Here is a 23519-nt window from a genome sequence, read left to right as displayed (position 1 = left end):
ACTTGTCTTGCTAGGCCCCTCTTTCAGGCATAGGCCGACAAGTTGTAATTAGAAACATGTATAGATGTTTTTTGAAACAAATTCTATTTTTATGTCCAACTTTTCTTTCATATTTATTATCTCTTAGCATAGTAAATAATTAAAAACCTAAGCTTTCTTTTAATGGAAATGTAGAGCTGTTTATAAATATCAAGAAATACGAAATACTGTTTACTACATTCGTTAAACGTCAGACATCAAAGAATTTTCTTTGCCAAAGTTACATGTACCTATTCTACTTACTTTACTCTTTGGTTACAAGCTTGTAATAAAAACTTATAAAATTGAAAAGGTTTCATATCATAGTTACAACCATAGAGTTAATATATTACATGAAAGCTTTTTTTATTACGACATTTCAAGTTCCTTTTTCAATATAACCACCTCGCCTACTTTGACGTTGTCAAAGTCAATTCACGTCTCACAATTTATGTTTAAATAATGTTTATTTACCAAAAAATCCAAGCGTAATACCAAACTTCTCCCCCATGCCGATAAATGAAGTGTCATCAACCATAATTAGGTTATTCTCATTACTTTGACGAAACTGAAGCCTCGAGAATCAAGATGCATGACACGGTAACGGTTTTATTTTCATTTGACAGTCTTTTTGTTCTAAACAGCAGATGTGGTCAACTTTGAACTCTATGTCTTACTATATAAGTGTTACTGGTTAACATGGAAATGGTGATGTATTTTCCTTATTTTCATTAAACGTACTCCACATCCTGCCGCCCTTTTACTTGGTTATTGAATAAAGGGTTTTATGAATAAAATATGTTTGAAAACATGGCAGTGTTCGGTCTACTCCCCTTTGAAAGTGTATTTATTTAAAAGCTGTCTTTTGCTTGGCTTTACGTTTCCTCATTTACTACTTTAAACGCCAGTGCATGACAACCTAAAAGCTATTAGGGTACTATCTATAATATTCTACAAAGCAAGTTTACAAGTATTTTTGTAAAATCAAACATGAGACAAACTATGCTTCAGATGCTGATAAAGTGGTAGTTTAACGTTAAAGTTCGTTCTGGTGGCCGCCTCGCCCGATATGCGACCTCGTAACCCCGATATGACCTCAAATGTTAGTCAAAGGTTGGATCTCAGCAAAGATAGATAGAACTCCGTAATAGATGGATACAGTCTAAGGAAAAAACGTGCCTCGAAAATCAAGAAAATTTGATTCTCGTTCAGAGGGCGCTACTAGTCTACAGTCGTATAGATGGCGTTGACGGTTTCGTTTGTTATTTAACAATTTTAACGCATATCAGTGAAAGAACATGGGTCAAAATCATGAAAATAATTAATGCAAATAAAAAAAATCATTTATCTATATTTAAATACATTCTATCGTATTTTTATAAATCTTCATTTTTAGTTTTAAAGTGTGTCGACAGATGGCAGTGAATTTACTGGGGTTACAAAATTTACTATGACAGTATCGCTCTAGTATAAGTTACTCTATGATCTCAGTTAGGTCATAAAGGAACTTAACTGAAACTTTGTCTGACACAATCTGAGGTATATTGGTGAAATTATAAAACTGTTATAATTCTTGTAAGATTAATAAGATTATATAGGTATTTTACTGAAAACAGCATGTAGTCAAAGTTTGTCTTTACGTACTAATGTACTGTAATACATTTATGAAACATTTTTAAATTGGCTTATTATATTTGTTAGAAAATTATCATCAATCAAGAGAGACTAATTAATTTTAATTTTTTTTTTTCATTGTCATTCCGTACCGTCATTAAATTTCTAACAAAAATAGATAATTATCAGCAATCAACTAATTAATTTTAATTAATTTTTTTTTTTTTATTGTCATTCCTTGCCGTCATGAAATTTTTTATTACGGATTGTAAGCCATTCTGTTTTTCCAAATCAGTATTAGGTACTACAGTTTCGTCAAAACGGTTTTTTTTTTTTAATTTTTGTCATATAGAACCAAAGTCAGCAAAATCTATGTCCTGATAATTTAAAACGAATACGGGACTTAATCGCGTACAAACTTACGTTTATTTATGGCCTGACGTAAACGTAAACGTAAGTTTGTATGCGATTAAGTCCCGTATTAGTATTAAATTATGAGTGAAAGTCGTGTTAGTTTAAATCAGTATATCTATGTCCTGATTCTGACTTAACAATTTGTTATGGTTTTGATCTTATTTTGATACGACCTCGAAGATTGCTCACGCTGATTGGTACAGTCGCCATCAGATATATCAGAGCGACCAACGTGTTCACAAGGCGTTAATTGCGTGTTCAGATATTTTTGAGCACCTCCGCCGCTCCGATATATCTGATGGCGACTGTACATGCCATACCTCCTATATACTTTCGGCGATGATCGTTGATAGTATCATCTTCTATCATCTGCAAGATCATCGTGCAAGCATCCACATGATCGCCTGTACAACGCAAACGCAACCCGGCGATTCTTTTCGATGCGTGCCCGAAAAACCGACAACTCACGGGTCTCAGGTGATCATTGGCGATGATAGACGATGACTGGCGGGGTCTGCCGAGTATGCCCTCTAGTCTACACTATCGTGCCCGCCAACCATCCTCTATCATCGTCGATAGTGTAGAGAAAGATGTAGATGTTTAGTCGTGCGTGAGATGCGCATCAATCTCCAAGTCCATCGTCAGGGTCGTATCAAAACCAGTTTAAAACCATAACAAATTGTTGAATTAGAATCGATCACACCGAAAGACGATAGTAGAAGATCGCTTTTTGTCCCAGATATTGCGCCTTGCTGATGTGTGGAAGACGTGCAACAAGATTCGCGCCGCCGCTTTCCGCGTCGGCCTCAACTTATGGGACTGGTACCGTCCGCTGGACCCTGAGGGCAACTCGCTCATCTCTGGTAAATTCTATACTGCTGTCTTCGTCGTCTGTTCTGTTAGTTCTGATTCATATTGCAGAAATCATCACAACTCAAATGCAGTATTAAGGCCGGATTAACACTTGTAAGTTTTGTTCGCGTAAGTAACTTACGCGAGTAACTTATAGTGAATTTGCAAATGTAAACACCCTCGTAAGTCGCTTATCATATCATATATTTTTTCCCAGTTACGTTAGTTGTAAAAATTGTAAGTGTAAAGAGGCCCACTGACTATCAGTCCGCCGGACGATATCGGCCTGTCAGGTAGAACAAAAATTTGACAGTTTCGAACAACCGACAGGCCGATATCGTCCGGCGGACTGATAGTCAGTGGGCACCTTAAACTGCCTTGAGGTTGCTCACGAATGCATTTCTCGACTTATCGAATTGGATCGATAAGTAAAGTTACTTACGTAGGTATTTGCTGTTAAATAGTCTAAGCAAGAGTCTGGTTGGCATTTCAGGGGGATAGGCTAATTAGGTATTTCTTTTGAATTATATATTTGTGATTTTTAGCTTGTATGATTTTTATTGTACGTATGTTACCAGAACCCGACTACGCTAATTGCTCTCGTAAAATGTCACGCGTGGATTGTGACCGTAATTCTAAACTACTATGAAGCGTCTTTATGCAGAGAAGTACCTAACAAATTAACAAGGATATTTATTTATTTACAAAAACATGTCCGGCTCACAGCGGAGGCCAAACGCCATGACATGGGAAAAAACATTTCATACACAACACAAGACAAGTAAAACACAACAAAACAAACAATTCATCATAAATAACATAATTAAACATAATAAAACAACATTCGGGCATATCTCCCAACCGCCTCAGTCTAGGGACGTGTGACAAAAACATTTAAATATTGGGATATTTTTGAGCACAAAAGACACAACTTGTCATTCATTCAGGTCAGCATCCTGGACCGAGCCAACTAAACCGTTTAGAAGTTCGAGGGCTCTCGACGTGGGCGCTCGGCGCGCGTACTGCGTGCGCGTCACGGGGACTGCGAAAAGCGATATATAATATTGTCTTCGGTTACCGCGGTTTACTCATGGAATAAAACTATGAAAACCACCACCACCAGCTTGAGATCCTGTAGTCCATCTGATAAAGGAACAAGCGACACAGACTGTGAGACCTTTGTGTTGGATGATGTTGGACATTCTGATCATAATATTTTTTGAAAAGATGTGTCCCGCCGAGTTTCTTGCCAGTCCCATATTGGGATAAATAAAAAAAATAAAAAAAGCCTTTTATTCCTTGCTTGCACTTAAGATTAGTTTTCATGTTAGTTATTTAAGTATTACTATTTTCTAATGTTAGTATATTTTTTCTTATTTTTGTTCTAACTTCTATAGACAATTTTTACTTTATAAAAAAATGCTTCATTACTCTGTTTGTGTATATACATTAGTTATTTTTATTTTTATTAATATGGTTCTGTTGCAATATTGGGATACCCTCCTACAATTTAGGAGGGAATTAAATCTTCTCGGGTCAGAGGTGTAGGGTTAGACCCGGCGTAGTTTTATCGCGTATATCTTTACTTGAAGAATAGTTGTATTTTATAACTAGCCCTATGAACCGATTTTGCATGTACCTAGTGTACATGCAAATTACATGTATGTGTAATGTTGTCTATCTATATGTGTAATTCATCTTCTTCGTGTAACAATTGTAACAAACTTGGAGACTTTCATTGTCAGTCGTATGTACGAACTTTCACTTTGGCAAAGTAAACACATCCACTATTTTATATTGTAAGATTGTATTTTTAGTTTTTGTTATGTAATCACGTTGATTTTCTTTTGCTTGTACCAAATACTAGTGTTATATATTATTTTTTTATATAAATAATACATTAATCAGCACATGTACGACATGGCCCTCTATGTCATCATGACATCTCACCGGCAGATTAGAAGGCGCTGATCGCCGCCCATTCGCCGCCGCAAAGTCGCGTTCTGTGTTTTAAAATAGGGCCGTGTCGTACAGCTGCGTTCGTTCGTGGCCCTCAAAATGGTTTCGCCGGAAGATCAGCGCTGACTTTTGGGTTAGCATTATGCTGAGGCGGGACCATTTCGTGGTAAACTATTTATTTTTATGTTTATATTTCTTTGATCTTTTATACTTTTGTATGTCATAGTTTATCACGAATAAATGCGATGATTCTGATTCTGATTCTGATTCTGATTCTGATGTAGCCTTAAAGTTTATAGTCTATGATGGTTCATTATTTTTGTATGTGGGTATTTTTGCACATTGTAGCTTTTCTTCAGTCACCCGTTGACCACGAACGCTGTAAAGGGTTCGAAACTTCGGGATGTATTATAAATTCAATATACGCGGTATAATCTGTTTCCATAAGAAGCGCTGGTGGCCTAGCGGTAAGAGCGTGCGACCTGCAATCCGAAGGTCGCAGGTTCAAACCCTGGCTCGTACCAATGAGTTTTTCGGAACTTATTTACGAAATATCATTTGATATTTACCAGTCGCTTTTCGGTGAAGGAAAACATCGTGAGGAAACCGGACTAATCCCAACAAGGCCTAGTTTCCCCTCTGGGTTGGAAGGTCAGATGGCAGTCGCTTTCGTAAAAACTAGTGCATACGCCAATTCTTGGGATTAGTTGCCAAGCGGACCCCAGGCTCCCATGAGCCGTGGCAAAATGCCGGGACAACGCGAGGAAGATGATAATCTGTTTCCATAGTTTTATTTCATAACAAGGGTATATTTAAAATAAAACCTCTATAAAAGGTTTTTCTCTTTCTTGCACTGTTGATACTGAAAACTACACGAATCTGGTACTCATTATTTTATGTCATCGCAGAATCGATGTTCGTGTCTGTGCTCGCCGGGCCGCTGCGCTCCGTGGTCGGCCTGTCTGACGCCGAGATCTCACAACTAGCTGATTATTTCCGCGCGCAAGATGGACGCGTGCTCTACCACCAGCTGTGTCAGCTTATCCATGGCGAAGGTCAGTCTCAGCACTGAGAATATATCAAGACTTGAAAGCCCCCGCCCCATCAGCGCGCGCGCTACGAGCGACGAGGCGGGCGGCGCGGGCAGTGCACGCGTACAGCCGCCGCGGACACTCGTGCCTGAGAAAGGATTCCCGATGAATCCGATTTATCCGAAACATGTCGCCAAAAGCGACTAAAAATAATAGTGATTGAAACCGTACTGATCTAAATATTTTGAAGACTTTAAAGTTCTATAGTCTGTTTTTTTATTCCGTAGACTAAAATGACATTTCATGTGTTGCTAGTTTTTTACGTCTTATAAATAGTGATGTGCTACAACCGGTATTAACCGAAAATAAACTATTGGGAGGTACTTATATTTGTTGATGAAGACGAGAGTTAACGCACTGAATACATCCGATCACTATACGAGTAAATTAACAAATGTCGAATACGTTAACCAAAAATACCAAAATGGCGTTGCGTCAGGTCGGCGATACGTCAATGTCATTTTTTTAATGTTTGGGTAGATTAGTAGTGAGTATATTTTATTTATTCTTTATTTCCTATCACGTAGCGATTAGATTTCATTGATTGTTTATTTTGAATCTAAAATTAATTTAATATTTATCGTTTATTCACAAACCGAAATCAAAGATCAGCACTGTTTGTTTTAAGCTGGTCACATTATTTCTACGTTTGACATTTGTGGTTGTCATTTTAGTCTTCGGAATAAAAAAACAGACTTTATAGATTAAGCAATTATAGCAACACCACACACCACACGGGCCTAGCCAAAATGACAATTAGGTATTTGACTACTAGTCAAATCAGTTTCTTTTTTCGAACTGTCAAAACGATTTTGCTACTATGGAATTTATATGAAACACTAGCATGTGACGTCACAATCAAATGACCTACTCTTTATAGTTTTATACGAGTTTTAAAATAGAAATTGTGTCTAAAAGTAACTGCTGTCTACGTTTATCTATTAATCTTCTGGTGCTTTATTTCATGCATGGTGTAAAATAATTTATTTTAAATACAATCAAATACCCTATTGTTGATAGAAAACTCCAATCGAAACTAATAATGTATGAAAATAGTCATGCCACTTACCGTGATTTTTTGTATTGTTTTCGACTAACCGTGAATCATTCAAAACAGTCACGTGACTTTTCGTAGCATTCTGTCATCCCGATACATTTTTTCTATTCGTTTGGCGTTTGTCGATGTACGATTGGCATCCTGGCTAGGCCCCCTACGGTGGCAGCATGGTGGCATTTTTATCGCCTGTCACTATGCCTGTCACTTTCGCACTTACATACCTGTTAGAACGTGACAGGAATGGTGACAGGCGATAAAAATGCGACCGTGCTTAGCCCGCTTTAGTTCGTGACCATTATAAGTGGCTCCGGTGATACACCTAATCACAGAATAACTAATAGTACTACCGTACAGAAAATTCACTCCTTCACAAAAGCCAGATTTAGGTACAAAATTATACCTACACTCGCCGCCTGCAAGCAAAATTGAAACTTATAACCGCGCACGAACCGTGAATCTTCGTTGCGCGCCGCAGTTTTATGACCGAGCTGCGAGTGTCGGTACGGGGTTGTCACTTGACAAGTTTTTGTACCTACACCTACTGATTTATTATTTTTAAGATAAATATGTAGGCTTTCTTTTCCCGTCGTTGCTCAGAGTGGACGTGTGCTTGTCGGATATTTTTACTAATTTATTAATTTAATTTGTTCGCGAATTGGTTTATAGTAAACGACTTCAAATTATCGGTACCTCCTTGTCCTTCTTAGGATATTTCGAACTTGGCCTGTCGGCCATATTGAATTGTGTCGGACTTCTCGCTCTGGACCTGTGTTGTGGTGGTTGCTTGTGAATACCTGTGCTAAATATTTTTTTCACTTTTTGCATCTTTTGTGCTCCGCGGTGAGGATTCGAACTCGCGGCCGCTGCGTCGCAGTCCACCGGCCAAGCCGCTAGGCCACGAGTGATTGGACGGCGCGACGCGAAATAGCTATACGACTTCTAACTGCGCAGCCGGCTCTCGGAATTTGGTCCTTATTGCTAACACGCCAAGACTCATATTAGAGTGACAGTATGTCTTGCCTTGCCTGCGATTTACCGATTGACGGCAACAAGGATTTGAAATGTGTTGGGTGCGGAAATAATTATCACTGTTCATGTTTAGGTTTATCTACAGCCCAATGTACAGAACAGTTCAAACAAAATTGGCTATGTTCATTTTGCACATCAGTCAATACACGCCGTCGCAGGAATGACAATACACCAGTCCAACCGACTGCGGAGATGTCATATTTTAACGACTCAGTGATGTCTTATGAGGATGCGTCTTATAGTAATAAGGACGCTACTGACATTAATTGTACGAGGTTATCAATCAACAGCACACTCCAGACCACACCTCCAAACTCGTTCCAGCTTCCCCCTCGAGTTCGAGATGCCAATCATTTTAATGCATCTTGTCCCGCAGAATTATTAAATGATATCCTGTCAAAGGTAACTGCATTGCAGACACAATTTTCCGCAATTCAAACGATCCAAATGGATCTATCCCAAGTCCGAACAGACATAGCCGAAATGAAGAATAGTATTGATTCTAAATTAGATGATTTAGCTGGGAGAATGAGCACTATAGAGTCACGCGTCAGCGCGCTGGAAGACTGCAAAACGGAACTTGATGACGTCAAAAAAACACTCAACGACATCATGACAGACTCTAGGAAAAATGAGCAGTGGGTCCGGCGCTCAAATATTCAGATTAACGGAGTTCCTGAAACAAAAGGAGAGAATCTCTTCACTGTGATAAACAGCTTAGCAGAAGCGTGCGGCTTTTCGTTGAACACGAATACTGATATCGACTTTGTTACCCGGGTCGCCGTGAGAAACGATACGGACAACTCCAAACCAAAGCCTATTATAGTGAAGATGCAGGCTCGCTATAAAAAGGATGACTTTATGGCGTGTCTGCGTAAACTGAAAAATTTAAAAGCCGCTGACCTGGGTTACGGTGCTAGCCCGAATAAAATTTATATAAACGATCACCTGTCCAGCTACAACAAATTCCTTCTCAAAGAAGCGAAGCAACGGGCCGCTGCGAAAGAATATAAATTCTGCTGGGTTCGTAACTGCACTGTCATGGTTCGCCGCAACGAGAACTCGCCAATTATCTATATTACGTCTGAAGATTCTTTAAACAAAATTGTATAAGTGCTATATTTTTAGTATTGCTAGTTTTAGGTTTATACTTAGGATATTCTATAAAAGTATTGATTGTCATCATCGCTCTAATTAACGGAAATAATTTGAAAAATTGCAGAAACAAAGTATACTATAATAAATATAATAATATTAATAATTATTTACTACATCACGCTCTTCATATATCGATAAGAAATTTATTCCATTCGAGAATTAATGCTATAATGTTTGTTTTCAAACCCTATTTACTCATAAAAATTGCCGCTACAAGTTTTTACGCTTACGAGTCTCATAAGGTTACACATAAATATATTATTGGTCTTTATATATTCATAAAAAAATAGATATCTCTATATATTATCAAAACGCTCGTGGATTGCGATCAAAAACAACGGGATTCTTACGTAACGTACTGCGATTCAACTATGACCTTATTTGCATCACGGAAACTTGGCTCCTACCCGGTATTTTTGATGGGGAACTATTCGACTCTCGCTATAACGTTTACCGCACGGACCGCGATTACGACAGGTGCGGGGTGACGCGCGGCGGTGGCACGCTTGTTGCCGTGCGCCGTCAACTCAATGTAGAACAAAGAGACTTTCGCTCTTTATTAGATTTACCAGATGCCGATATTACCTGGATAGACATTATTTTATCTCAGGGTCCTATTGCTAAAAAATTGAGACTATTTGCATGTTATTTTCCCCAAAACAAGTTTCAGGCGGAATCTCAACTCTCGTTTTTTGAACATGTGTCCGACATATACACTGATTCCCCGGATGACGTATTTGTGGTTTTGGGCGATTTTAATATTACGGATGCTGTCTGGATACCTGCGGATAACGGTGAAAACAGTTTGATAATGGTGAATCCCAGTTGTAATTCTTTGACATTACAGCTGTCGGCATTTATTAGTTTTACTGGATGGCATCAATTTAATAATATCCCAAATAAAAATAATAGACAATTAGATTTAGTCATATCAAATAATTTTTGCAAGTTATCATCTGTGGAACCTTTAGTGCCAATAGATGGTCATCACCCGGTATTTTGTGTAAATATTGATTTAAAGTTGATCGACCACTCACTGAAACCAGCTCCTCGCACCGTCCGTCGTTTTTTTGCAGCAGACTACGACTTGGTTAATGCTGAACTACAGAAGGTAGACTGGGACCACTATCTTTCATCGGATAACGTTGAAAAAGCTGTTGATAATTTTTACACAATTTTAAATGAAATAATAGATACACTTATACCAACCAAAACTATTAATTCAAACGAAAGAAAATATCCTATTTGGTATTCGTGTAAGCTAATTAAACTGATAAATAAAAAAACTAAAATGCATAAAAAATGGAAAATTTATAAAAGACAGTCAGACTACATTGCCTTCTCAAAGTTACGAACTACAATAAAAAAGTTAGAAGATTTTTGTTATACTCTGTACATTTCTAGAACCGAAAAAAATATTCGCTTTAATTCAAAATCATTTTGGTCCTTTATAAAATCAAAAACTAATAATAGCGGCATACCAGACTCTCTCTTCTTAGATAATGATATAGGCTCTAGTGGTCAACATATTTCAGAATTATTTAATAAATTTTTCCAGTCAGTCTTTGTAAAAGATATTGATTTATCTATTAACACTACTAATAACAATCCATCCAATAATATTTTAAGCCATGTTAAGATTACATCAACCATAGTTGAAACTTATTTAAAATCATTACAGGTTTCCAAAGGAAGTGGACCTGATGGAATCCATCCAGTTTTTCTTCATAGATGTCGTACAACGTTAGCAGCACCAATTAGCTTTTTGTTCAACCTTTCTTTGGAGACCGGTGTGATGCCTGAGGCCTGGAAAAAATCGATTGTTGTTCCTATCTTTAAAAGCGGTGATAAACGGAATATAAAAAATTATCGTGGTATTTCAAAACTATCCGTAATACCTAAGCTTTTTGAAAAAATTATATATGATACGCTATATCGTGTAATTAGACCAATGCTTATTCCTCAACAACATGGATTTATTAACAGAAGATCCACTGAATCCAACCTTTGCGAATTACTTGATTATTCTCTGGTCGCTATGGATAAAGGTTCTCAGGTGGACGCCATTTACACCGATTTTTCTAAAGCGTTTGATAGAATCCCTCATTCCATACTTATAAGCAAATTAGAATCATTTGGAATTCACGGCAACCTTTTGAGATGGCTCACATCTTATCTTCGTAACAGAACCCAAGCGGTGGCGGTTAAAGGTCACACTTCTAGCTTTGTGCCTGTGTCGTCAGGGGTCCCTCAAGGCTCCCATCTTGGTCCGTTGTTATTTAACGTTTTTATTAATGATGTCATTGATTGTTTTCAGCATTCGGAAGTCTTATTGTACGCAGATGACATGAAGATATTCAGTGTTATCACGTCACATAACGATTGTCTCAATCTACAATATGATCTCGACAGATTGAATAACTACTGTCAAAACAATAAACTAGGCCTTAACATTGAAAAATGTTGTTCTATCACATTTTCCCGTAAACGTAACCCCATAGTTTATGACTACTCCATAAATGACAACCGCCTTAAAAAGGTGACGGAAATAAAAGATCTTGGCGTAAATATTGACCATGAGTTGCGGCTGACCGCCCATGTTGATAAAATTGTTCGGAAGGCTTACAGTATGCTCGGGTTTATATTTAGGCAGAGTAAAGATTTTAAAGATCCTAAAACAATTATTCTTTTATATAATGCTTACGTAAGATCTCACCTAGAGTATGCTTCCACAGTATGGAGTCCTCATTTCTCTATCCATATTAATGCAATAGAAGGAATTCAAAAAAAATTTATCAGGCGGATGAAGTATAAATTCAAAGAATTTGATTCAAATAATATTATACCCCTTCAAATCAGACGCGAAATTAGGGATCAAACCTTACTATATAAAATCCTAAATGGGCTGGTCGACTCCCCCGCGCTACTCGCCCGCGCCTCTCTGCGCTGCGCGTACCCCCGCACGCGCTCCTCTAAATTATTCGCTGTCCCTTTCCATCGAACCACTTACGCAAAGAACAGATTTATCGTAAGAGCGTGTAAAAATTACAATGACAAATATTCTCATGTTGACTTGTTTTTCATTCCGTCAGTACAAAAATTTGTTTCTGCAATTAAGAGCAAATGAACAAATAATATAATATAACTCTGCTACTATTAGGGCAAATAATATAATTGATTTTGATAGTTTACTATTGTAAAATTAAGTTAAATTAATGCATGTCACGTTTGTGGTTTCAAATTCGCATTGTTTAGTTCTTTAGCACTAGATCTAGAGATAGTTTAATTGAATTGTACAAACAAGTCTTGTCTGAGCAACCATAATTATCTAATTTCAGTAGTGGAAACTGTTTTGGCTTATGTATGTATTTAAGTGTAATTATCTATATGTGTCATCTTTCGCTGTTTGTTTCCCATTATCAATAAATAAAAAATAAAAATAAAAAAAAAAATTACAAATGTTGGTTCTGTAAACATAAAATTTTTAGCCGGAGATAGTATGTCTGATTTTCACGGAAGTAGGTATGCCACAGAAGTACTTATTCCTTTGAAAATATGTCGGTCAATATAGTCCGGAATTTAAAAAAAAATGTTTTTTCTGCTTCCTTGTTCTTCCGTTTATTCAGACATCCGTAAACAGAACATTATCTTTTATACAGATTAGATCGCGGTTTAGGTTTCGAAGCCATTGCGTATTTTCAATTTTGCGCGAGCGGCAGCCCACTGCCATACACCTGCCCGGGCGGTGCGCCGGCCAAATATACCTAAACTGCGCAGTGACACCCCCTGACCTAATCTTCTGCAATAGATGAAAGGAGCCTTGAAGTTCTTAGCCTCTTGACCGGGCTTGACGATGGAAATGGTAATTGCATTTTGAATTTTTTTGGCCCCCTTAGGAGGTTTAACTATTTCTTATTGTTATTCTGACTCAGCTATGAGACAATAGTAGCACAGTTTGTTAGAAAAACTATTGTGCCACGTCCTACTATTGAAATCCGTCTGTTCCGGTCCTTATTTACGACATCTAGGTATAGGTACCTATATACCATGGCAACCATTCGGACAACCATTGTCACATGAAATATAAGCAACAGCATATAAAATAAAGTAAACACTTGTCATATTACCTAACGAATGAAATTCATGTTCGACAAATTACAGGATGATAAAAAAGATTCCAATTTAGTTATCAAAAACTTTTTCCGTGAATAGTTTTCCGTTAAAGTAAATATCCGTTTGACCGTAACGAGCATTAAGCATGCGAGCTAAACATTAAGCTACAGCCTACACGTAATACCTGAACTTTGAAAACAATGCCTAAGTACCTAAATCATACGTTTACTAAACTGAACGTTATAAATAAAGATTATAAGCCAATATTTTGACGCATATTTAATTATTTAATATTTAATAATTCGATTTTTATTAAATTTATGTATTAATGATATTATTTTAATTAAGTACATATTATGATTAGTACTAGAAATGTAAAAATACACCTAGATTTAAGAATGTTGCAGTGCCCTACCAGGGTGTCATGTACCTACAAATGTATTTATTGTAACACCTGTATTATGATGAACATGATAGCAATAAAGATATGAAATGAAAAAAAAATATTGTTTTTATAAATATACGATATTTTACGATAATTAAAAATTAACGACTTAATTATATTATTAGTAATTACAAGTTATACACACATGTCATACAAAATTAAACATTACAAAGATCTTAACCTAAACTAGAACCTAACAAACAAAAATGAAATGAAATGAAACTCGAGAACGTTCTTACACCTTGCTACGCTTGGATTTTTTTTTAAGCCTACTAAGTGTCCCACTGCTGGGCAAAGGCCTCTCCCCTTGATTTCCACGACTCCCGATTTGGTGTTTCCTCCGGCCAGTTGTTCAGGAAGCTATCCAGGTCATCCCGCCATCTCCGTTTGGGCCTGCCCCGTCCACGCCCCTCTACCGGCATCCACTTGGTTGCTAAGCTAGCCCACCTCTCCGGATGCATGCGGTAGACGTGACCGGTCCAGTCCCATTTGAGCCTAGCGGTTTTCTCGCCTACGTCAGCGATGCCGGTTTTTGAACGGTTTTTGAGCGCAGCGTTGGAATTAATACCTACTTTATATTTTTGGTAAAATCATAAAATGGTATATTTCAATAAATTAAATAATGGTTGCCATAATCTTGTTTTTAATTACCACCACAGCTCCCGCCAAAGGAGCAAAACTCATCTTGTTAGATACATGCACATCAAAAATAGCGGATACCTTTTCTATATCGTATATAACCTAAAACGTGTTTAAAGTTTAAAGAAGCTAGACTTATATTGACCGGGATATAGACCGTGATTACCTTTTGTATTATTTGTGAGCTCCCGATATTTCGACGCAGTTACATGCATCATGTTCACGGGTGACTGAAGATCACGCGTAGTGACACCGTGAGTGTAGTGTGTTTGGACAGACCAACGATTGTGAACGCGACTGGACCAACAAGTGTGAATGCGACCGTTGGTAACGTTGAAAGTGAACGCAGCCGACGCGCAAGAATGAGGGTAGACAGAGCGCTGTCTACACAACTTTGACACCCACCCGCTATCTTCAGTCACCCGTGAACATGATGCATGTAACTGCATCGAAATATCGGGAGCTCACAAATAATACAAAAGGTAATCACGGTCTATATCCCGGTCAATATAAGTCTAGTGAAACTAACCGTGAATCATTCAAAACTTTAAAGAAGCTACCTCTAGAGGAGCCAAGATACCAAGGTTCATGCCAAGTGCTACGTCAAGTATGGCACTCGTTTAGGATATACCTACGTATACATTTTCATTGCCAAGTTAGTGCAAACTTAGCGAGGGTGAATTTTGCTAAATTCTGGGATGTCTGTCTAGCTTAATAGCTTAACTGTGAATGAGTCGGCAGCCTAGTACCATCGTTGTACATATCGTCAGGTGACAAGCAAAACTCACTAATTGCTGAAAAATAATTAAACAAAAATCAACCTTATTCGGATAATACTACGAATTACGATTCACTATGGCTATGAACTTTTGGTGGTACTTAGTGACTTTTGCTTGTCACCCGACGAAATATGTATTTACCATTCGTAAGCTTTATTGTCACGAGAAAAAGTCAACTAGTAGAAGGTCTAGTGTGTTGCTGCGATAAGAATGCCCTCAATAATACCCTGAATCTATGACGTCATGTCGCTCGTGATATTTGCTCTGCGGCGAGGGCAGTCGCGTCGACGACATAAAAGCTTCTTGCCACTTCACATAACGAGAAATCAGCCAAGAAATCAGTTTAATCCAGTTTTCTTGGAACAAAGCCATTGTTAATTTAAAGCTAAACCCAGTTTTTCCTGCAAACGCGCCGGTGTCATTATTAGTCTCTGATTTTTGATGCAATATATGATTAAGGAACAGTCAGATAACGATAGGATGGTATTAGGGTTTGATCCCAGGAAATACCGGCACCGAAAGTAACGGAAATTTCCCAATATTTAGAGCCAAGAAAAGAACTGCGATCAAAATTAAAATCCTTTCAAATTTCAAAATAAATACTTTAGAGATTTTTGAGAGAAACATCCCGGTTCTTTTTAAACAGTTCCGGTTCTTCAATCCCTAGATGGTATGTTGCAGATGCGGGCGGGCGCGACAAGATATCAGCCGACTGTTTGCTGGAGGCCTGCCCTCCGCCGCCGGAGCCGGAATGCCACCGCCTCGACCAGTGGCAGATAAGGCGCCTCTGCTGCTTGCTGGCCACCATCGCGGCGCGTGAACTGCCCTTGAAACCTTACTTCCAGGATTATGAGCTGGTAAAGCACACAACAGTTTAAAGTCATCTCTGTTACCTAACCTACATCTAATGCTGCAGTAGAGGCGTTGCTAGGTATAGGCGATGTGGGTGACGATCTACGGCCTCACGCCCTGGGGAAAAGGAGTTTTTAAAAAGCCTCGAAAATATACCTACCTACTTCACCGACCCCAAATTTAGGATTTTGCCACTGGGCTAGTGTTCTTAGCTTCGTGCTTGTTACCTATTGTCTAGTTGCCTGTTGTTGCTGTTGGTTAATGTGCCATCCTTGTAGACCAAAGGTCCTGATATGTAAATTAGATTTAGGATACCCTTGACTTTGTATTTCTTTTATTCTCCAGGTAGCAAAAAACGACGGCCGCATCACGTTCGCTCACTTCGCCCGCATCCTCAACTACATCGGCGTGCTGGTGTCCACTGAAGACTTCAATTTGCTGGTGCGCCGGTTCATCAAGGACTCATACACGCTGGACTACGTCGAGTTCCTTAAGGCTGTTGAGGCGGTTAAGAAGGAGGGCATTAGAGGGCTTGGAGTGGTACAGTATAATTTACTACTAATGTTTACTAATTGTTTTCATTAGCAGGGACATTGTCTCTGGTGGTCAATTTCTGCTCATCATCATCATCATGTTAAAAGCCTTTCGCCTTAAAAGCGCCCACCAACACAAAATTTTGGTCCACCTATCGGCATCGGCACTTTATCATTCATCATATCCTGCCCAATTCAGCTTGGTAATTACTTTTCACACGTCTTGCACTTTGATGCAGTGTCGGATTTTGACATTCCTGATTTCTACTAACACTTATCAAACTCTTAACGTCAACAGGAGTACAACAACCCCGTAGCGCTGATCGACACCACGCTTCCAAAGCTGTCCCGTCCCGAGATCGACGCCGGGCGCTCCACAGCGCCCCTCGGGGCCAACGACTGTTTCCACCCGGTACTCAAGCAGCCAAAGCCGACGCGCCAACTCATCGAGCTGATGATGCGCGTCCAGGAGTTCGTGTTGCAGCGGAAGATACGGGTTTCGGAGTTCTTTAGAGTCAGTTCTGCTGGATATATTAGTAGTGTCGAAGTAGAATGGTATTACCATGTATTACCGTTGTTAATATGGGTGATTCGCTGGCCATAGGATACAGAGGATCTTTGTGGCAGCTAAAAGACGGGAAGAGCTTAAGTAGTTTCCAGATCCAATGATGAATTTAACATGAGTCATAGACATATAGCTAGCCAAGGTTCAGCAGCGTGTGATCCCATTCATCAGATTCTTCCATGAACATGATTTTTCAGGACTTCGATCCCCTGAACAGTGGTCGAATCGCGCCGGCGGAGTTCCGTCGCGCGATGGACACGATGGGGCTGGGGACGGTCCTATCGCCGCAGGAGGCAGTTTGCGTGCTTCGACACTACGTGGACCCTAACGACAACAACCGAATCTGCTGGCGGACGTTTGAGGATGACTGCGATCAAGGTAGGTATATCCAGGACGTTTACAAGCTCAGTGTCAGGTTCAATGCTCCGATCAGTGTTAAATTCACGAAGGAACCGAGTATCACCTAGATGTAACAAGCCTTTGCTCATTCTTCTGTATTCCTTTCATGTGCAGTATTCGCCATAAAGGAGCTCGAGAAGCACCCGGACGTACACGCGGGCGCGGTAGCAGAGGCAATAGCGGCGCTGCCATCAATCGGGTCAGCGAGCGAGCGCGGTGGGCTAGGGGAACACGAGCTGGATGCGGCGCAAGCGGCTTTACTGCGTGTACGAGCCGCGGTGAAAGAGAGGAGTATAGATCTGAGGCCGTCGTTTGGAGAGCATGACGAGTGAGTGGCGTTGATTTACTAGTTTACTAGAGAAGCACCCGTGTACGCTGGCGCGGAAGCCAAGGCGTCGTCAGCTCTAGGGAATGCAAACCGGTTATAAGCGATTATTTTTTCAAAATTTCATAACCGTTATTGGTAAATCGAATAATTACCGGTTACGGTTATTTTCGGTTATTTATTTATGCCTTAAATTCTATTGATTTGATATTGGTTATGAGATTTAACCGGTTATTGCATTCCCTAGTCAGCTCCCAATTTAGAGAGACATACCTTCGATCAGAGAGCAGACTTAATAATAACCTTCGGGTTGAGGGATTTCCATACACTTTATTACATCACAGCTCGCAGGTCTGACCACCCCAATAAGGATAATGAGCCCCTGTTATAAATACTCAGACCTAATACAACTTTTTTTACTACAAAAATACGTGTTCTTAGACACAACAACGGCCACGTATCCCGCGGCCAGCTCCGCCGCGTCCTCGCCCGTCTCGGCGTACTCCCCACACCCGAGCAAGTGAGAGCCCTAGAGCTCCGCTACCTGGACGACTGCGGCTTCAGCTACGTGAAGCTCCTGGACGACTTGGAAGAGAGACCGGTGGAGAGCGCGGCTATCTCGGGACCGCCGGTCGCGCCGCGAGGACAGAGGAGCAGGAAGGTGAACCCGCTGGAGACGGATATAGTGCAAATACTGGCGAAGATTAAGGGGAAGGTACGTAAAACCCGGGTAATTTTTGTCTAAAAGTGAATATGATTATCATGTTATAATAAGCATTCGCCATAAAACATGATACCGTAGATACGCAGCGTGGTGCGTGATTCAGAAACTAGACTAATGCCTTTAACAACAAAACATACTCTAGTGATTTATTTTTCTAATAAAGTAGTAGTAGTAGTAGTAGTAGTAGTAGTAGTAGTAAAACTCTTTATTGTTTTGTACAAAGGTGAACTTATCCCTTTCAGGGATCTCTTCCAATAAACCTTTGAGCAATTGAGGGAGAATGTTGTCGTGGTATGATTTGGCACATTTTTTTGCCAAACCATAGAACATAACAAAAACTTTTCATACCCAGATGGTCCGTGAAGGCATACGGCCCCTAGACTTCCTGCAGCAGTACGACAAGCACAACGAGCTAGTGATCCCACGCGCCGACTTCTATCGTGGTCTTGCGTCCGCGGGTCTAGCCCTAACTCCGTTGGAGATGGATACTCTTATGGAAGTGTGAGTACCGACACAAAGGTCTGCAGTTACATCGAGTTAGTAATCCCACGCGCCGACTTCTATTGTGGTCTTGCGTCTGCGGGACTTGCGCTGACCCCGTTGGAGTTAGGGTTATCTACTTATCAATGGTTAGTCGGTAATAAAAAAAATCTCTCAGGACTGACATTTGTCCAACTAGCAACTATAATATAATCGGAATTCATCATTTACCGAAATGCCATATGTTATTTAAATGCAGACTTATCACAGCGGGATTCTAAAAGTTCGCAGCTGCACTGTTGCATACCTAATCAATTTATGAATGGAATTCATTCGTAAAGTGAATAGATGTGCACTTTTGCATCTCGCTGTACAGTGAACTAAATACTGTCCGCGCGCCAATTCCGTGCATTCGGAGGTCGAGGAAGGGGGAGGGTGTACGTACGTCAAAATGATGACGCCCAACATTCCTAACATTCCTCATCCGTGCACGGAATTCGCGCGCGGACAGTAGGTACAAACGATGACACCAATTGTGTTGGCAGGTTCTGCGCACCCGCGCGCCGTCGCTACGTGGAGTACCGCCGCTTCGCAGACACCGTGGGTGAATGCCTCACACAAGGCAGCCTCGAACGAGCCCCGCTCCTCGAACCCATACCTCATGTCCCAACTATCGACTCGCCGCTCAACCACCTCAACTTTGAGGAGCGGAACACCGTGTCCCTCGCTCTCGCCAAGCTGGCTAAGTTTCCTGACCAGCTGTCGAACATTCTCGAGGTGTTTAAGGTAAAATATTCAAACCTTAAGATATAATTAAATGTCCAACCCTAATATGGCCGGCTCTGCACCATCTGATTAACTCTTTTAACAGGATATGGACAAGGAGCGATGCGGCACGATCCCGCGCGTGTCCGCGGACAGGGCGCTGTGTGCACGCGGTCTTCTCTCTCTGGTCTCAGCTCGAGAACGAGATCTAGTTTACAAGGCGTTCGGCTACCAGCGCGGCTGCGGCGATGAGGTACGCGTTGGGTATTTATTGGCGGAAAAAAATGTTGTTTGTTTTACAGTTCTAGTTTAACCCCGCGTTCTCTCATAACCGAGCAAGCGAAAGGTTCAAAAAGTGGAAATTTGAGCGTTGCAAGAGTTTCAAGGGTGTATTCTCATTTGTTTTACCCGCCTAAGAGCGTTTTCACATTGCCCGATCCGATATCGGATGTAGGATCCTACATCCGCGTAGTCAGGCGCCCGGGCGCAGTCTTTAGCGGTCACGCACACTACAGCAAACATTATGCCTACACATACGCACACAAACAAATATTATCGGTACGACATGTCTGAATTTATCGGAAGTGTCAATCCGATATCGGATGGCCTCTATGATATATTTTTAGTAATAACGATTTATTAAATACTTACCTAATTAAATACAGAAAAACACATCCATCCATCCATCCATCCATACTATCCATACTTCCATACTAATATTATAAATGCGAAAGTCTGTCTGTCTGTCTGTCTGTGTGTTCCCTCTTCACGCTTAAACCGCTGAATCGACTTAGATGAAATTTGGCATAGAGATAGGTTGAGTCCCTGAGAAGGACATAGGATATTTTTTATCCCGAAAATCATCCCTTAAGAAAGTAAAAAGCGGGGTGGAATTGAGATAATTAATGAAGTTTCTGCTAATTTGTGTGCATAATATGCTCAAATTGAATAATTGCTATAAGACTTTCTCCAGGCGCTATTCTTACTTTAGCTGGGGATACTAAGTCCACGCAGACGAAGTCGCGGGCAAAAGCTAGTATGTTATAATATTTTACTTCCATCAGATATCCGTTAATCGGATCGGGCAATGCTAAAAAACTCTATATCTGTCTAATGTTGTCCATTTTCAGGTGAACTACCGAGCGTTGTGCAGCGCCCTAGACACCTTATTTGCCACGGCGAGCGGCCCACCTTGCTGACCCATGAGCCGGCTGCGGCTCTCCGTACTTCCACCGAAACGGAGTCCAGTCACCATCACATCAGATATATCGGAACGGTCGCGGTGCTCGCAAATATCTACACACACCGATTTAATCAAGGCGTCAGAGATATGCAGCTTTGAGCTCCTTGGCCGCTGAAAATTTTGATGGCGAATTTGAAAAAAGGTGGATTTGAAAAAAGAGTTTTCGAAGTCGTTTAAAATTGACAAATCGTGTATTGTTTCGTACTGTGATTTGTATCAAAATTTAGTAAATGAATTTTGTATTGCATTCGTTTTTCTTTGTGCACTACATGACATCTCTCTCTCAGGTCAGGATTTTATCTACAGTCTGCCAAAAAAGAGTAGAAATTAAAAAGTGGCAACACTAATAGTGTCGTCCCTTTCAAATCAATCTTAGAAAAACAGACTGTAGGTACTTTATATGGCCAGGGGCGTAGCTAAAGGATATGGCGCCCGGGGCAGTCACCAAATTTGCGCCCCCTGACGACTGACAAAAGTTTCCCTGTTGCTGCCTTTTGCCCATTTTGGCGGCCCCTCTTGGATGGCGCCCGGGGCACTTGCCCCCCCCCCTAGCTACGCCACTGTATATGGCCGATGGCCAAGGGGTGGGTGAGGGGCATACATTTAGACAAATTTTATTCTCTGGAGGGGAAAGCTGCCCAATTCATTCATTCGGTCACTATCATTCATTCATTTATTCGAATATTACGCGAAACTCTGCGCTGGGGGCGCCACTACCACAATCTGAGTGTCTATTTATTTTGTACTATATTTATGTATGCTAGTATTTATTTTATTGTATAATGCTATTGATTACACCATTGACGAATTCTTTTTGTAAATAAGTATTTAGATTGTAATAGTAATAGTTGTTTAATGTATATTTAATATATAATTTAATGTGTAATTGTATACCGACGGACGTATGAAATGTAAAATTTTATGAATAAATAATTGAATTGAATTGATGTATTTTAGTTATTCGTAGACGTTAATATTGTAGTTTTCCTTTTTAAATTTTATTGTACGTTCTGTAAGTTTGTTTGTCTATCTATCTAATTCGAATTTTCCACTCATTAACTTTAAGGTTAGCTGGAAGAGATCCCTTATAGGGATAAGTTCGCCTTTGTACCTAAATTTATATGAATTTCATGTTAACCATACTACAACTATCGCGAAACAAGAAAATCGCAATTTCGTTATCTAACATCTCTGTCACTTGCATATTCGAGCTATTGCCAATCTCTTATGGCAGAATTGTTGCAAAAGTGACCGCTTTCAGCCATGGAGACTGTATAAAGGAGCCAAATCTCTATGTATGAAAAGTGTCCATCAAAAAACAGTAATTAGGCGGCGCCACCATACACCGAAATACTACCAAAAACAACCTACGTAATTTGGTCGGGTTATTTGTTGCCTTATATGGTTCATGTTATACTCATGTCCCAGAGCCTAACTAGCGCCACCGGAGAGATTAGGAACTATTATTTAAAGCTTAACGCGCACTTTTACAACAATTCTGCCATAAGAGATTGCGATCCTTTCTATACCATCCATACTTTCAGCTTTAAATAATGGTTCCTAATCTCTCCGGTGGCGCTAGTTAGGCTCTGGGACATGAGTATAACATGAACCAACAAATAACCCGACCAAATTACGTAGGTTGTTTTTAGTAGTATTTCGGTGTATGGTAGCGCCGCCTAATTACTGTTTTTTGATGGACACTTTTCATACATAGAGATTTGGCTCCTTTATTTAGTCTCCATGATTCGAGCGATAAATATAATAGGCAGACAGCGAAATATCGGATTCGCGTTTCCCGGTAGGTCCTCTGTAAACAAACCGCCTTGATGCATCGATGTCAATATATTATCTCTGAAAACTTGTCAAAAACCTGTTAAAGGTACAGTATGTATAAGTTACTCTATGGTTTACTAAAAAGGCTAGTATGCACTCTGGTGGCAGAACATTGCAGTAATATCCCCTATTAATTCGAAAATATGAATATGCCCCCCCCCCCACGAGTCTTACCGCTGAAGTAGATGGCGCTGTATGTGGCCAAGTTTAATGCCAAATTAGAAACACGAGTTATGAAATGAAGAAATTTATTATTTTTATCTTTTTAGGGTTCCGTACCGAAAGGATAAAAACGGTCGGGACCCTATTAACTAACTTCACTGTCCGTCTGTCTGTCTGTCACCAGGCTGTATCTCATGAACTAGCTAAGACAGTTGAAATTTTCACAGATGTATTTCTGTTGCCGCTTTCAACAACAAATACTAAAAAGTACGGAACCCTCGGTGGGCGAGTCCGACTCGCACTTGTCCGGTTTTTTTTTAAACTCCGGATCGTTCCTGGCGCAGAGGTTGCCCTTACAGTAATAACAATATACTAATCTATGGGTTGCCCATCGCGGTTCAACGCGGAAACGCAGCGAGCTTGATGGGCACCTTTGCGTCGGGAGCGATGCGGGGTGAGTTGTTTGA

The 23519-nt window shown here is 40.0% G+C and overlaps 1 protein-coding gene across 1 annotated transcript; it reads left to right on the top strand.

Moving 5' to 3' along the window:
- The first annotated feature begins 427 nt into the window (after nucleotides 1-427).
- Nucleotides 428-21128, top strand: LOC134755342 (uncharacterized). The gene is made up of 13 exons (XM_063691866.1): nucleotides 428-618; nucleotides 2786-2909; nucleotides 5766-5912; nucleotides 15850-16025; nucleotides 16366-16560; nucleotides 16852-17067; nucleotides 17316-17496; nucleotides 17632-17845; nucleotides 18284-18557; nucleotides 18919-19067; nucleotides 19592-19832; nucleotides 19918-20064; nucleotides 20942-21128. Exons 1-13 carry the CDS (start codon nucleotides 607-609, stop codon nucleotides 21008-21010), a joined length of 2145 nt encoding a protein of 714 aa, XP_063547936.1. The 5' UTR covers nucleotides 428-606; the 3' UTR covers nucleotides 21011-21128.
- The last annotated feature ends 2391 nt before the right edge of the window (nucleotides 21129-23519 follow it).

Source organism: Cydia strobilella, chromosome 2, assembly GCF_947568885.1.
Source record: "Cydia strobilella chromosome 2, ilCydStro3.1, whole genome shotgun sequence".
Taxonomy (NCBI): Eukaryota; Metazoa; Arthropoda; class Insecta; order Lepidoptera; family Tortricidae; genus Cydia; species Cydia strobilella.
The sequence above is the reverse complement of the archived record's forward strand: the minus strand, read 5'-3'. Positions and strand labels throughout refer to the sequence as shown.